Source organism: Porites lutea, chromosome 9 (assembly GCF_958299795.1).
Source record: "Porites lutea chromosome 9, jaPorLute2.1, whole genome shotgun sequence".
In the NCBI taxonomy this organism is placed as follows: Eukaryota; Metazoa; Cnidaria; class Anthozoa; order Scleractinia; family Poritidae; genus Porites; species Porites lutea.
The window spans coordinates 12,048,147-12,065,895 of NC_133209.1; the positions used below are offsets into that span (position 1 = coordinate 12,048,147).

Consider the following 17,749-nt stretch of genomic DNA (forward strand, 5'->3'; position numbering starts at 1 on the left):
CGTACCCTGTAATATGTAAAACTAGTATTTCATTGTACCACTTTGTTTCTGAACGAAACAGACAAGTTGTAATTGAACAGACGATTTCTTAGTACTGTATTTTTTTGAAGCGAATTTAAGTTAGACAATATTTACTTTGGAATAAATGTTTGCAGGAAAAATGTTTGCGGTAGTTTTTATTTGCGGGAACTTATTTTTGCGGAAGCTGGAAAAATCGCAAAAATCAGAACCCGCAAAAATTTCGTGCCACACGGTATGCCGACATCTCAAACGTTTTCATACCTACAGGAAAATAAATAACATTTTCTTAAAGTTCCACCAATCGTTATAAAGGATGCCAAAATCATAGAAATTGGTTAGATCGTTCCTACTGAAAACCCCATTCAAAAACATAACCAACACACATATAAATAGGTTCGGGCCACGTTATTAAACATATTCAAGATTCTATTCATCGGCAAATCTTGGACATTATGGAGAATGTTTATTTCCGTTTTACAGTATAAGATCAAGCATGATGAAACATGTCAGTCAAGCTTGTAAAGTTGACTGTGCTGTTGGGTGAACCCTTACTGTGAAATTATGCTTGTAAACAAGGACTATTATTTAAGCCACTGGCTAGGGTAACCCTAGCAACCTCACTCCTCGTAAACAGGCCCAAAGGCAGGTGCAGCACTAGCTGTATTAGCTGGCTACTTGTTAATTTCAAGCAAAAAATCCTTCCTGGAATATGAAGCCATGGCAATACAAGTCTATGTGAATCAGTCAAGAACAGCCAACAGCATCTTGGGAACGAGGCCAATGTAATTTTGTATGGAAATATCAGCCCCATTCCCAGGCTGGAAGACCGGGTATGATGTAATATTGTTAATGATGTCAACTTTATTAGAATACTGTAAACTGCCGCTTATAAGCCCTTGGCTTATATATCTTTGTAAAGGGTTTTAGGAGGGCTTATATCCGAGGGTACTTATAACTGGACTAGAAAAAGCGCTTCAAAAAGCTATGACAGTATTGATCCAAATACAGCTGTGAGTTTTGCATTTTTAAGTAGGCTTCAAAATGTCATAATAGATCGAATTCATTTCCATATAAGCTAGAGGGAAGTTTACACTGTAAATATCCAGGGGGCTTATAAAAAGATTATTTTTGTTTACAGGTAGATGCGCCTATAACTGGGGGGCTTATAGGCAGCCTATGGTATATTCAATGTCAGTCAATTTACAGTTGGCAGTCTGCTGTCTGCAATAAGCAGACTACCAATGTCATGTACCAACTAAAACTCAAAGAAATACAGGTAATACTAATAGTGGTTACAATAATTATTCTTACAGAAACTACAACCATACAAAGAATATATTACATTGTACTTATCCACTAAATTATTAAAATGTATTTTTAATTATCACTGAATATTACAAATGCACCGTAGATAACATTTGATGTGTTGTTTATGATGTGGGTCAAAATTAAAATCAGGTTAACATTTTTTAACCTAGGTTGATTCTCAGTTTCCTTTGTATCCTAGCCCGAATTACTGGGCTGCCTAGGAAATGATGTTCTCACAAATTGCTTCATACGATTTTCTCCTGCACAAATATTTTTTGTACGTCAAAATTTCAAAGCCCTAAAATGCGATTTTCAGCGTTCTGTGGACTAATTTGGGGACAAAAGGGCGTGTTTTTCATTCAAGAAAAATGTAACTTTCAGTTTATCAGTCACACAATCAATTCCTACAAGCAATGAGCAAATGATGAAAACTAATTTACGTACTTTTGCAGGTAAACAAATTCTGCGTATAACTATAAAGAAACTTGTGAAAAAATGACTGAAATAAAGCATTCACATGTCTAAAGCATGACGTAAAACCAGTGGGCCTTTATGAAAACACGTCATAATTACGTTTTCATTCAGATTTTACGATATATTTTTTGTTTACAACGTTATTCAAACTAGTTGCTTCTTCTTTCTAGAAAAAAAAGTAGTCGACCTCTATTAACAAAGTAGCCCACGTGTTTCGTCAGCCGTCGGTGCTTATTGAAACCCCTGCAATTCATATTACTAATGCGGTAAAATATGTTTTATCGATCATATTTTGATCTATTTACATTGTTTAAAGTGTGTCCTAATGAAATCAACAACCGAGTGAGAAACCTTTAAACTCTTTTAGGTTGCATAATGCAAAGTTGAAGAAAAATAACAACAGAAAAATCTTAGAACTGAATATTCTTATCTTGTGGAAAGAAAAATAATGCGTTTTCAGGTAGACTGTACACCGCAAATTAGGATCATCTATTTAAAGTCTCATTGCAACCAATGAGGCCCGTGGATCGAGATCAATGGGCAGTTGGCTGTCTGTTTTAGTAAACTCTTTGTTTTCATACCATACATTAATTTCTTTCTGGTGTACAATGTAGGTCTCTCACCTTTCAGTGAGTCTAGTTATTTATGAGTTAGAGCTAGGAGAATCAACCTAGGTTTAAAAAAATTAAACCTGAATTTAATTTTGACCTGTAACATGTACATGGAATACCAGTAATAACAAAGAAGGAGATGAGCAATTTCCTTACCGTTTACTGTTGTGTCTTGCATCAAATCCTACAACAACTCCTCTTTCTTGTAAGTCTGGAAAAAGTTTTTCTAAATATCGACAAAGCCCCTGTTTGTAATAAATATAATTCAATTCAATTTTATTATTCACACTTTATAAAATGTTTACGTTATATATAGTAAGGTAGGAATACACTAATAAAGGAGAAAAAGAAGGAAAAAAAGAAAATTAATGGCTTGGGTAGAAGTGTACGGTGGTCAGAGGAGCTTAGCTTTCGAGCTAACCACAGAACGCACGCATTTGGTCATAGAAGAGGAGAAACAACATCAATCAAAGGAAAAGTAACATGAAAAGTAAGATGAGGAGAAGAGCTCACACTGAAGAAATCAATAAATTAGGCAAGCAGCTCACACAGTTTGCTTGCCCGGAGCCACGTCATGCTTGTCTTAGTTAATGATGTTGTTAGAGCATGACTTGCCTCGAACCTTGCCCATCGAGCAAGTAAGGTTTAAAAGTTATTTGCCTAGCAAGAAAATCTGCTTGTCCCAAACTACCAGCCGATGGGACCTTTTTATAATAGTAACAGACCAATGAAATAGCTCAACTGTAAGTCACTGTAATCATTGAAAATATGTACTTCATCACTTAATCAAGCCAATATTAGAGGTTATGCTGCTGCTGGAACATTTAGAGTTGGTAAAAAAAAAAGAATTCATTAATTAACAATGCTCTTTTTCTACTCGTAAAATAGGATTATAGAGATCCATTGACATATACCAATGCACTAATTAACCTTGAAACTATTTTTTTATTGAAGGCCTTGGAAAAATCAAGAGATAATATTTCAATTGACTTTCACATCAATCCTTTACAAAACTTAAAAAAACTGTTACATACTATAAAGTTCTACACTGTAAACAGAAACAAGATTGGCATCTCTCAATTTTTTTTTTTTAATGGCTCACACCCCAAAGACCTGTTACCACTAATAAAAGCAACAACAACAAAGATAGTCTTTTTTATTGTACCCACAACAAGATAATATTATAGTTAATTTAAAAGCAGCCCAAAAGAACTACTATTATGCTTAACTACACCATCCAGTGAAAGCATATCATTATATAACTTCATTAGTCCTGTCTCATTACTGTCGCAGGTCATGAAGCAACTCATGCAAATCATTGCAAACCAACAGACAGTAACCTTGGTACCAACTACTTTCGTCAATAAGTTTGAAAACAATAACATCCTTGACGTTGGAGAGTTGACAGAAGATAGTTAAGACTTATGATGGTCAGCATTAGCTTTCTGTAGCAAAGGTCATGACGTAGCAAATAAAAAAATGGCAAAATTGTACATGTACAATGATAATTTCACTGACCTTACACGAGGTTTTGAAACAATTGAATAGACTAAATTTTTGACTATTTGTGGTCTCTTTTTGTTGTACACCACTTAGTTTTACTGTGGACGTGTATTTGTAACGGGTACATGCATGGTTCGTCCACTCATTATTTTACATTTTGTATTTTATATTAAAAAACAGAAAAAGCCAAATTAGTTTCCTTTTGAATTTCCTGTTAAAAATTCTACCAGTGCAGAACCTTTTTTATGTAAAACACATTGTTTTATTGAATTTTTAGTTAGATCCACCTAACCCTATTTATATCCGTAACGTCAAAATCTTCAGAATTTACCAAACTTGTAGAAATGACGTTCAGTTTAATTCTAGCCTAAGAAAAAAAGAAAATATTAATTTTTTTCGTTTTTCATTTTATTTGCAAAAAAAATACAAAAAAAAAACGAAAATCTACTTCCATTTTTCGTTTTATTTGCAAAAAAATAGCAAAAAACGAAAAAACGAAAATCTGCTTCCATTTTCCGTTTTTCAATTTGTACACAAGATTTGACTTCCGGTCACTCATTATCCCACTTATGTATGGATAAATGAAGGATAAATGAGGTGTTGCTCAGAGCTGGCCCGGAACACCCCTGGCACACCCTCAGGACACCCCTGAAGAACTCCCTGACGGGCAAGAACCCCCGGAACATCCTTAATTACAAAAATTAGGCAAAATAATTACAAAACCAAGAAATACCCTAAAATATCATCAATGAATCAATAACTGATATGTTTTATCTGTAACGTAGATCAGCCATTGTCTGAAATATTGGCGAGAGAGCCGTTACTGAAGTCAAGAGGGAAAAAATAAACCAAAAATAAAATGTGTTTTAAATAAATAGCTTCTACAATGCTGTACTGTCTCCTTTGTATAACTTATAAAATTCGCCGACCTATTTTGATTCTTGCCTGTTTTCTTCTTTTATTTTGATATTTTGTATTTGATCAAAAGAGAAAATATATTTGGTTTTATTGTTCCATGTTGATTTTCCAGCTAATGTTTGTGGGTTTTTTCTGTTGGGCAGGTAGATTATAGATTGCATGGAGAATTCTCTGTCCTTTAAGTGTTTCCCAGGAGGGGGCACTGTCTCTTATTTGGCCTTGCATGATGGGTATGTAACCCTGAGCAGAGCATGGTTTTAGGGTTTTGGACCAGAATCCTTCAAAAGATTTATTGGTATATGAATGAATGACCCGGCCTTGATTATGGCTGACCATCCACTATTGAAGCTGTGACAAAAACATCATTTGAGAAGTCAAGCACAGAAAATTTCGAAAAAACCAAGATTAGCTGGAAATCTAAAGTGAAACACTAAAGCTAAAAATATTTTTACTTTTAATCAGACAAAATACCAAAATCAAAGAAAACAAGACAAAAATCAAAATAAGTGAATTTTATTAAAGTGATACTCCTCGAACACAATAAACTACAAATTGGGTAAAAGATATTTAGTGACAATGTTATAAATCCCACATGGGCCCTCCGCTTAGTTCTCATTTAACTCTTCTATTTTATTTGGTTGATTTTTTTTCTTGACTTCAGTTGTAGCTCTTTCAACTATATTTCAGACAAAAAGGCTAGTAAGTAATCGTATAAAGGCAACAGACTACTTTCTTAAAATCTTGAGAAGTCACAAAGTAGTGTGAATTCATCAATCTGATCCAATTTCCATTTCCCAGTAACAGATAAAACAAACATATTCAGTTATTGATTAATTGATGATATTTTAGGGTATTTTTTGGTTTGTAATTTTTTGCCTAATTTTTGTAATTAAGGGTGCTCTGGGGGGTTCCAGCCCGTCAGGGAGTTGTCCGGGGTGTGTAAACTCCTGGTTTTACAGACACCCTACAACAACAAATTAACATGATTAAAGTGTCGCAAACACATAAACAACACCATTCCCAACCCATGTTCTTACAATGATTGTGAAATAGTTCTCTCTGTTCCTACTTTTTACAGCAACTTAACCACCCTGTCATTGGCCAAGTATTATTCCTGATCGATGACACGCCCAAATTGTAAATTGGTTGCCTGATGTGATCCACACAGGCATCACTAGTACTGTATTTTATCCACACGCCAACAGTATACTAGCCCACACTCTGAACAACACCTCATTTATCCATACAAAAAGGTGATAACGAGTGACCAGAAGTCAATTCTTGTGCATAAAACGAAAAATGGAAAATGGAAGTAGCTTTTCATTTTATGTATTTTCTTATGAATAAAACGTTTTTTGTATTTTTTTTTTGGCACATAAAATGAAAAACGGAAAACAGAAGTAGATTTTTGTTTTTCGCATTTTTGTATTACTTCGTTAGTAAAATGAATAACGAAAAAAGAAGATAGCTTCTTTTTTTTTCTTAGGCTAGAATTAAACTGAAAGTCATTTCTACAACTCTGGTAAGTTTTGAAGATTTTGATGTTTTTCTTACGTATGTAAATAGGGATAGGTGGTTCTGACTAAAAAATTCAATAAAATGATGCATTTTACATAAAGAATTTTAAACAGGAAAAGGAAACTAAGACTGTGATTTGGCTTTTTCTGTTTTTGAATAGAAAATAGAGAATGTAAAATATTGAGAGGATGAACCATGCATTGGCCTTAATGATGTTTCCCAGATAACGGACATAACATTACATTGACAAACAATGGGAACTCATTACAAAGCCGGATGAATGTCTTCGTAGGAGGCTAACATTATTGCAGCTTACCTCAGTACATTCATCCAAAAGAAAGGAATTAAGCATACAGGTAATCTAGTCTATAAACAACCAGTTCAGAATGTTGCCAAGTTTACAAGTTTTTGCTGTACATTTTTCTATTTCTTTAACAAAAGTACAAACCTGGGTAGCTTGGATGATAGTCAGATCATTAATCCTGTTGAAACCTGCTCCCATTTTTGATCTTAAACCTTAAAAAAATGACAACAAATAAAATAAAGTACCATGTTACTGTCAAAAGAATTCTCTTTCATACACCTTGACAATAATTCATATTTTAGATCAAACACCAGGAATAATAAATTAAAGTAAAGTGACGGTTCTAAACTAGTCAAGTTTTCACGTAATTCCCAACAAGGCAACAAAGCTAAGAAGTGAGGCTGGCTCAGCAACAGAATTCTTAATGCTGCACACTGTTTTGGAAAATTTTTCAACTTCTGCATAACCCTCCTTTTTTGCCCATATTTAGGTGTGAGTACCCGATATTTGGGCAGTGACATCAACTTCTTGCATTTACATTTTACTCCTTATGGTTCAAGGCTAGGTAATCCAGTGTGCTAATGTAGGTTGTGGACTATGGATTGCGTTTGTTGAGTTGTTGCTGAGGACCTAACAGGTGAGCAAAGTTACGATTTCTTGTCTGAAAGGGCTATTAGGGCCCTGTTTTGCTTCATAAATTGCGTTTAAAAGAGCAGCTGATCAAGGAACAGGGTTGTATGCTCAAATTTTATCAGAACCAGAGTGTTCTTCACAACTCAATAGTCAGTTTTCGAGTTCGCTATGACCTCTGAATTAAAGAAGTGAAGACGCATTTTTTACAGCCTTAGCCTCAATCTGAAGTAATATATTCACAAATTCCAACGAGAAAAAGACCTGTTTATTACTCTGTCTATTGTATATACTCAAATTTCAAACACTTACTTGCCAGAATTTCTGAATATTTTACTTTACGTCAAGGCTAACCCTGTATGAATGTGTCGTTAATGTTTATATTCAGCGGTAATTTTTAATTCGAAACTGGACTATTTAGATTTAGAATGCAACAAATTTGCTGACCTTTTGTTTTAGAGACAATCTAGATGCCTTTCAAGAGACCCTTTGTCCTGTGATATGCACTAACTCATTAGATCGTTGTATCTTATTCAAATTTACATTTTTATACCTCTTATACATACTTTTCCCCATTCTTGCACTTTTCACACACAAACTTTACACCAATTTTTTTTTTGTATGAGTAACTCCACACGGAATATTTTCTTATCCCTAATGATGCCACTGATCAGCGCACGTTCAGAATTTAATTTGTAAACGTATCTTTGATTAAGGCCTCACTCAAAAAATATTTTACTTTCTAACATTTACAGTTTTTATACAGTGGAGTTTACCATGAAACATAAGAGCAAAATTGTTCCAATTTACCATCAAAGCTTTAAGGCATGAAATTATAGTAAAATAAAATGTGCCTAAATTGTTGGGTGAAATTTATTACCCATCCTTGTTTATAGCAAAATTAATTTTAAACCTCTAATAGTATGTAACAATTTGGAAAGAATAATTAGGCACATTCCACAAAAGATAAACAAATTCACCTCATTGAAACTTGCTAGAAGGTACCACTAGTTTTAATTTAATTTTAATTTTGTACCTGCAGTACCAAATGACAATGATCTCATCATTACTTCTCTCAGCTCAGCAAATTGGCACACTTTTAAAAGTTGATTTACTTCTGCAATAGTTGCTGGATACTGCCAAAGAAAATTAATAACAACTGATTAGATGTAGGTATTTTTTTGTTTCATTAAAAGCTGACAAAAAGGTTGGCATTCTTATTATTAACTGTGTTACATCAATCACCCTGGTCTTCTGATCTCGACAATCCAAATAGATTGATACTTAAGTGTGCTAAATTAAAGGGATCCATGCAAGAACATCCCCTTGATAATCTGGTAATTCTGGAAAGTGCTGCAAAGTTACAAAATTATGCAATTTGGTTGCTCCTTTAGCACAGAAACATTGTTGCAAACATTTTCTCATTGGATTGTGTACAATTTCCAAGAAATTAGATCTACAGAAAACACCATTTTAACATTGTAATAACAGGCCCACTCCCCCTCTCCCCAAGGGAAAAGACAACCTCCTCACTCCTGGACAATGCCATCCTTTGTTGATTAAGGTCAAAGGTATTAACATGGATAGCGTACAGGTCAAAGGTGCTTACAACTAGGGGGTTTTGGGGTCATGCTCCCCCAGAAAATTTTGAAATTTAGGGTCTTGGAAATGCCATCTCCTGGTTTTTCTGCGAGGCATTTTCAATGGTGAGGCTGGCTGACCTTGAGGGAGGGGTACAGGAGGAGTTTTTCCTATTTTTGCTTACCACTCAAATGCATTTTGCCATTATTAGTGGCCAGCACTGAATGATTAATGCTTGGATAATGGGAATTCTAATAAAAAGCGCCAGTATAATGTGGAAATACGAAATTATTAGCCAGCAAATTTAATGAGCAAAATTTTTTTCTCAGATCTCAGCTGTACGCACGGGCGTACGTGCATATATGGACGCTACACCCCTGGTGTACTATGTGTGTTTTTTAATTTGACGAAATGTACGTGCTCAAATGAGGTTTTTAATTAGGTTGAGTAAGGCTTCAACTAAAGAAGAGTAGTATAGGACTTGGCGGTACAAGCAGACTTTGCTTCTTTTTGGTTGATAATTATTGCCCCCATATCTTGGAACTTATTATATACTGTTTTCATAATATAGAATTTAGATTGTAAAAGGGATAGTATAGGATTTGGTGGTACAAGCACACTTTTGCATTTATTTATACTGTGCCAACTCTTGGATATTTCTGTATGTTTTTAAAAATTATTTTCTAATATAAATATATATAGAATGCATTGTGATATAATTCATGATGAATATAAAAAAGAATATAGCGAATGTCCATTTTGAAATGAAAAATTAAAAGCAACAACAAGCAAAAATATAGACTGTTCTGAGCAACCAAACTTAATGACTCTCATATTGTATGTACCAATTGCGGCACGGTAAATGTTTACTTAACAGCCAATGAGTTTGTGGATTTTCATGAAAATAGGCATAGAATGAGAAGGAAATGGATCTATCACCTGAAATATCATGTAGAGAATATTCTTAATTCATTATGTCAAAAGCATGGTATTGAAATTAGTTATGTGAATAGGCAAAGGATATAATTATAAGCTCTAGCTATGCATATGGTCATTATAAAAATTATTAAAATATCGCATCTATTATATAGAGAAGATATAATATTCTTTTTAAAAAACAAATAGAAGAATCCAAGAGTTGGCGCAGAAGGAATAAACACAAAAGTGTGCTCATACCACCAAATCCTATACTATCCCTTTTACAACCTAAATTATATATTATAAAAATAGTATAATAAGTTCCAAGATATGGCGGCAATAATTATCCACCAAAAATAAGCAAAGTGTGCTCGTACTGCCAAGTCCTATACTACTAGAAAGCTGCATGTATGAGGGGGAGGGGAGGACAAATGCGTCTAGATAATGACCTGGTAATAAGGAAGTGGAGATCTGTGAATGACTAACTTCACTTCCAGCGAGAAGCCAGATGTTACATAGCAAAAGTGAAATAGAGAAGAGAAGTGTGACATCACGTTACCAAGGCAGCAAAATTTCTGGGAGGGAGCTTAAACAACGAGGCAGCGACTGCAACGAAAACGTCAAAAAAACAAATTTGTACATGGATGACGCTTTTTGTACATTTCTTAGCCGTCTTTGCACGATTGCGACATGAAACTTCCTAATTTCACATGCCCGCTTTATGGAGTACGGTAGGTGAACAAAACACAAAAATTTTCTTTTTCTTTTTCTAAACTTTGATACAGACTTTCAGTTTCAACTCCAGAAAATTTGGTCAACATTTGACAAATTGAGTGAAACCGAATAGGATTGATAGAGTTTGAAACAGTGCAGGGTTGTCACTAAGGGCTGGGGGATTTCCCCCAGCTACTCGGAGCATGTGTTAACTCTCCGTTCAGGAAATGTCTGTTTCAACCGTTGTGTTGGCTTTGTGTTGAACACGTCGAAAAAGCGACAAAGGAATCTGGACTCTTTTTTTCACTGTCAGCTAAGCATCCAGTTTATCAAATTCAAGGTATAAAGATCTCAATGTTTGCATTTCAGGGTCCATTAAATTACTATAAAATTAATGGAGGGTCATTCAGATTCTTTTTCCACCCTTCTCTGGCTGGTCTCGGGCACAATGTTGGTGGAAGTTAAACTGTACATTTTTTGGGTAAATGAAGAAAATATTCCATTCATCCAAACAAAGGTTTGCACTTTGTGATCAAATAAATTTTGACAATCAAAAGTCGACTAAACTACTAAAAACTACAGCAAATAAAGTTTATAAAAAGCCATAGTTTCATTCCACTTGACTAAACATGAGTTGGTTGCCTAGCACATGACAAGTTTTTCCCTTGTGAGTGTGTGACTTTGTATGGACTCTTCCTTTACATGTTATGTAAATTTCTTTTTCAATTCAAATCATTATTGCAAAGATGAACAGTACAGCGTAATTTCAGACTAGAAGCTTCCCACAGTATTTTTCTCGTGACACCAACAAACCAAAAAATCTGTTGTAAAAAATGCTTCCGACATAGAGAATCTATTGATGTAATATGATACATAAGTTTTGTACGTACACAGAAAACTCAAAGGCATTGTTAATTAAAGCGATAATCATACACAATACATAATATTACAACAAGTCATTTTTTTACCTTTGAGGGTCCATTATTTTACCGCGGTGAACAGGCGAACTATGTGGCTTACGACTATAGTCGTCAATAATCGTTTCTCAGACAGGTTTGCAGGAACTTTTTGTATAATCATTTTTTTGTTCCTTGGTTTCTGCTATTATTTCATTATTGTTTGTTGTCAGTGTTCATTAAACTGCATAAAGAAAAAGTTTATCCAGATAGCTGATTTAACCACTGTATGTTTTAACATTCAAGATAAAAATGCACCTGCCAAACAACAATTTAGAAAATGTAAGTCATAAATATCATTTCCAAACACTAGATAAGAGGTTCAAGAGCATGATGAGGTGCAGGCAAAGCGACCCTGCTGTGAAATCCCTTCCCAGTTCAGTGGTGATGTTACCCATGATGCTGTTGATGCCTCATTTCCAGCAGAATCTGAGAGGCAGACTAAAGATGGGAACAGCCATGCAAGCAGCGCCTTTTCCGGTGATACCATAAGGTGCGCAGATAACATGTTTACATCTAAGTACCATCAGCGTGAATTCTGTAAAAGGGCTGATTGTTGTAATGTTACCATCAATGAAGCGACAAAGATTGCAAAGCAGTCTTAACATTTCAACATAGTTGGCTAAACAAAAGATCAATGTCATTTTGTGTTACAACTGAGATGTGGTGGCCTGTTTATGTTGAAGACGAGGGTCTGTTCTACTTGTTGCGCAAAAAGCATGACACGTCTAACCCTCAAAATAAGTCGAAAGTTTTTAACAAGGAGCCCTGTAAATGATTTTGCCCAGAAGCGTTTGAAGACCACTGCCGTACGTCACAACATAAGAACGCAGTTTCAGCGGAGATGCTACAGAGGGTTTCCACGTTTCAGAGAACCCTTGACGAACAGGAAAGAGTTGCAGAAGATGTGCTGTTGAAGGTGTTCACAGATGCGTATTGGATCGTGAAAGAGGAGCTACCTAACCACAAGATCAAGTCACTTCTTAACCTGCTAGAAGAGTTGGGACTAAAAGACTTGAAGCGTTTTCTGCACAGATCCCAAGGTGCATTAAGAGAAATATTCTTGACAATTGGGAAACTGTGCAAGATGTCTTTCTAAGTGGTACGAAGCAAGAAGGACATATTTCAGCCTTTTAGTGGATGATGTAACTGATATCTCTGTTATGGCACAGATGATAATGTTTGCCCAATTTTATGATGAATTGTGTCAATTAACTAAAACTGGTTTTTTGTCTATCAAATCTCCTGAAGAATTCACCATCTGCAAAGGCAAGCACTATAACCAATTGCATAATCTAGAACATTGGTAAATGAGGTCTAGATTCCAAAAAATTGTCATCATTAATTTTGTGCCTGACGGTGCTGCTGTTTCGACAGGCACAACAAAAGGTGTTGCTGCTAGGTTGAAACAACTCAACCCTCGACTTATAAACTTCACTGTGTCTGCCACAGGCTGGCACTAGCCTGTACTGACTCCTTGGAGAATGTGTCTTACATCAAAGCGTTCTGACATGGCTGACTCAGTTATGGAGAAAGTTTAAAAATTCACCAAAGAAGATGGCTGTCTACCTCAAAACCCAGGCTGAAATGAAACTGCTACGTTACGCTTGTTTTTGCATTATCATACTTTTATTTTTCAACAAACCTTATTAACCTTATGTTAATGATGCTTTTTCGTACATTCATCGTCTGCTTATACATGTACAGTGAAACTCTTCTCTTCTTTCCCCTTCTCGGTGGGTAAATTCATCTCCAATATTATTTTTACCTTTCTTTTCCATAAGTTGTTTTATTCTTACGCATAAGGGTTTTTACTTGATTTTTTCAGTGTATGTTAATTCATTTGCACCATATAAGGATTGTCCTTTCCACATTTTTAATTCGGCGGCCATTACTTACATTGTAAAGTAAACACTTATTATTTTAGACATGATCATCATAAACTGCTCATAATAGCTCTGCTTTTGATGAAGTCTGCTTTTTTGGGGCAGTTATGTCTTTTGGAAAATGGTAGAAGTTGCACTTTGTAAACTTCTTGGGGGGGAGGGTAGGCCTCCATGACCCCTTGCAACTTCCCTGGCTACTAACAACAATTACCCGGCAACTTGAAATCTTAGTGACAACCCTGAACAGTGTGAATTCACTTTTTAAGAGAAATTTTTGGTTTGTTGTCATCCAGAAATTCTGCTACCATGGCAATGTGAAATAACAAAGGCAAGCACAAAGTCAAAGTAAAGCAAACCCATTTTCTCCCTGGTGTGCATTCACAAATTAGGTTCTCCTTCCATTTTGAACGCATGCCATGCAGACTACATGACACATAGACACACTAAATGAAAATTTTAGTGAAGTAGTAGTTGTTGTGACTTAATTTTGAAGTGGATTTAAGTGGCAGCTTGCATCATTGTCACCTGTGGAGTTTAGGGAATTGTACTGGGTGTGATTTTCTTCAACTGATCTTCAACATAGATCAAAACTTGCAATTCTGACGATAAATCTTCAAGCAAAGGAAAACAAGTTCAAATTACTCGCAATGGCTATTGGCTCGATAGGATGAAACAACTTTGGAAGTCGATTGCCCTATGAGAGTTGAAATTGGAAACAATTTGGTAAAATATCAAGTTTCAAATTTTATTGCTGTATTTAAAAGGGCATTCTATGACAAACAATTGAATACATTGTTCATGGCCCTGGAATTTATACGTGTAGTATGGAAGCTGTTGGCATAGTTTCACAACATAGCTGCAGTGATAAAATTTCCCAAAAAATTAATTGCAGGTTAAAGGGTTAAAGAAAAAGTAAAGGTATATAATAATAATAATATTGTTTTAGTGGCTATGTGGCTCAGAGTCTTAAAAGAATGAGAAAGGCATATGTTTTGGAGGCAAGGGTGGCTTGGTATCAGTCAACGTTAGGGTCTAAAAGAGCAAGGGTGGTATAATGTTTTAGTGGCTCCACAGCTCGGTGTTTCCTCAGTCAGGACTGCCAAGCTGCTGAACCATTTCAGTGATCAGGTTGTTTTTTTCACTGGCAAAGCCACAGAGCTGCCCCAACTAGTATACATAGAAATTGGCCCTGCATTCTGCAGTTATGCCGAGTTCTGATTGCTTCTAATAGTATTTCTTTGTTCCTTACTTACAATCGAAAAACCTACTAAACAATCATGGTTACAAGGCCCAGCGCATAGCGAGCTGCGAAGCGGCAAGAACAAGTCTCAAAGCAAGGGTGGCATAGTGGTGAGAGCACTCGCCTCCCACCAATGTGGCCCGCGTTCAAACCCCGACGTCAAAGCCATCAGTGGGTTGAGTTTGTTGTTGGTTCTCTCCTTTGCTCTGAGAGGTTTTTCTCCAGGTACTCCGGTTTTCCCCTCTCCTCAAAAAACCAACACTTCCAAATTCCAATTCGATCTGGACACATTTAAATGAGTTCATAACATTTCATAAGTGTTTTGTGGGTAAACAAATTACAAATTACGGGAGAGAGAAAAAACTCTGGTGTAGAGTAATCACCAAATAATGGGTCTGAAAAGACCTGATGTCCTACAAATGAAGCAAGGAAGATACTACCAAGCGGTTGTGAACGATGATACTCCTAAAGATGAGATTTTGCATACCTCATAGCCAGTTATTCAGGACTTAAAAGTAGCTAATTAACAATCAAGGTAAATATTCCTAAAGCCACTATTCACCGAGATTGTTTTAGTACATACAAACAAAGTGATCTCATCAAAATCAGAGACGAAACTATTAAAAAGTATGATTTGATTGATGGATCAAATCATACGAAAGTTTAAAAATAGATCTTTGCAGAATTTTCAAACATGGCAATAAACAAGTTTATCACTTCGCAAACAACAGTGTAATGGCTTAAATGGAACCATTAAAAGTTTGAATTGTTTCCTTACCTGGGAAGAAAAGTAGATCTTTGTTGTTTTCTGTTGACTCGCTAAGTTTATAGCCAAAAGGGTTTGTGGTGTCATTCTTCACTTGAAGTGCTGACAAAAATACATGTAGCCTTCTTTTTCCTATTTACTCGAAACGTAGAATTTCTGCAACATTTGCTTTCAAATTTGTTTGTCGTAAATTAACTTCGATTTTTGGGCCAAATTTTCGTCTACGCAAATAAACAGAAGTTGTTACAAACAATCCATCAAGAAAAAACTTCAGCTACAGTAAATGGAAAAACCCCATTTCCAATCCTTCCACGTCTTTCCTTGCCTAGCCTACATAGCAAGTGTTTCTGTGCAGTTAAGGAGCAAAGAACAAGGAAAGAGAGTCAAAATGGCACAAGTAAAAGAGTATGGAGGTGGTGGGGAAGAAAGGAAGGAAACACTTGCAGACAAAGCCCGAATTTTGAAAACCACCCACTTGGCCTCTCATGCCTGAGTTCATGCACCGACATTTGATGCTGTCATCAGCTGTCAAAATTGACCAATAAAATGTTTGGCCTTCCATGGAGTGGAAACGAACTTTAAAGGACATGTGTGTGAAAACAAAATATATTTTTTTGTATTTTGGTACGCCTGGATGGTGTTAATGTTGAAATCTCAATGAATCCGAAAGATCAATGCAGGCTTTGTACATTTGTCTTATCAATCCGTGTAAAAGGAAGGACCGCAAGAGTGAAGTTTTGAAGTTTTAGATCAAAACCTCCAGAAAGGTGGATTTGAAGTGTTTAACAAATGTGACAAGCATTCAAGTCTAGTATTTTTGATCCACAACGCGTATTTTTACAAGGTCAAAGTTCTGCCGGACAGAACAGCTTACCGTTCTCGCCACGGCACAGACAACTAGAGATGGTCTTGTAAAAGGATCTATGAACAAAGCTAAGCTGGCAACTGATGAAGCTCGCGTGGAGAACCAATCCATGGTCTTGCGGGGTCTTGCCTGATTAGAAAGGGCAACACATGTAACAGAACAGTTGAAGCAATCATTGCTTAATCAGCAATCTTGACTAAGTCACAATGCAGTTCTCCATAGTTGATGTAGCTTCGGTGCAATCCATTCTTTGAAATTTGGATCTGAAATCACCATCCGAGAGAATTTAACATCCCGCAAAAAACACTAACAAGCTGGGCCCAGCATGACAAAACATTGCAGGAAACCATCGTATTCACTTACAAAAGAAAATTGCTTTACGTTATTCAGATCCAGGAGGCACTTTGGAGAATAAATTAAACAACCAGAAACCCTTATTTAGTTGCAAGAAAAGCTCTATGTTTCAAAAGAGGTCAGTGAAAATGCTCTTGCATTGGAGGGCAAATCTTGCCGAACAGAATAAACAACAACCATAGAAAATTAATATGAGTGTCACGTACCATCTATGACCTCTTAGTATGAAACAAAGCTTTGATTGACACATGTCAATATTGTTCAACTAGCCGAGCCAATCAGTCCCTGCATTCGCTGTTGAATGCAGGTTTTCAAAATCGAGGGGTTTGTCTGCAAGTGTTTCCTTTCTTCCCCTTCTCCTCCCCCCTCCTTCATTTTTTCGCTCTCATTTCATTTCTCACGCGGTGAAAACCGAGAATCCCATTCCTCAGTCTTTTTTTGCTCCAAAGCCAAACGGAAACCCTTTTTACGCAGGCTATTCCTTGCCTTAAAAAAGTCAACCCTACGAATTCATCGACTTTTAAAAGATTGTTCTCTAAAAACATGGGAAAAACACCGAGCTCACACATTATCCACTCGCTAGGAGGTGAATATTGTTGAATAGTCCGAGATAGCAAACGAGTCAGATTGCTTAAATCACAAAGATCACTGAGTGTGTTTATACTAATAAGACTTATGTGGCAGGTCACACTCTAAATTCGAGATTTCTTATTTTAAGAAAAAAATTTAAAACAAATCATAGAATACGATTTTGTTCTCGTAAATTCAAACTGCCTGTTTAAATTACAGAAAAAAGAGTTCTTATCCTATGATATGTTTTAAATTTTTCGCGTAAAATAAGAAAACTTTTCTTAAATTTAGAGATTCGGAGCAATCTCGAATTTTATAGAGTGTTATCCTGCGGCTTCTCGCCAAGAGATGAGGCCTTACACTCTGCTGTTTGCTCAAATACCATGTTTTGGATAAACATTGTTTTGGTTGACAATCGAAGTATTTACCTGGTCTAAAGCCAGCCATTCTGCTACCTTTTGGTCTAGTTCACTATCACCCGTACTTGCCGAGGCTGTCTGCTGGCTCGGACCCGCCACCTTCGCCTCACTGCCCTTCGCCTCCATCGCCGCCATCTTTGCTAACAGGCTATTGGCCAGCAGTGCACTGGGAAAGAAGAGGATACTTCATGTG

At 36.1% G+C, this 17,749-nt stretch overlaps 1 protein-coding gene across 1 annotated transcript in view; it reads right to left on the reverse strand.

Annotated features, from left to right (window-relative positions):
- Positions 1 to 17,726, reverse strand: part of LOC140948365 (phosphopentomutase-like) — an 80,213-nt gene extending 62,487 nt beyond the window's left edge. Inside the window, exons 1-4 of the mRNA XM_073397600.1 lie at positions 17,566 to 17,726; positions 8,324 to 8,423; positions 6,802 to 6,869; positions 2,571 to 2,659 (exon numbers count right to left, since the gene is read on the reverse strand). Of these exons, the coding sequence (XP_073253701.1) occupies positions 2,571 to 2,659; positions 6,802 to 6,869; positions 8,324 to 8,423; positions 17,566 to 17,691 (383 nt within the window). The 5' untranslated portion in view covers positions 17,692 to 17,726. The remainder of the gene's footprint in view (positions 1 to 2,570; positions 2,660 to 6,801; positions 6,870 to 8,323; positions 8,424 to 17,565) is intronic.
- Positions 17,727 to 17,749: the final 23 nt, after the last annotated feature.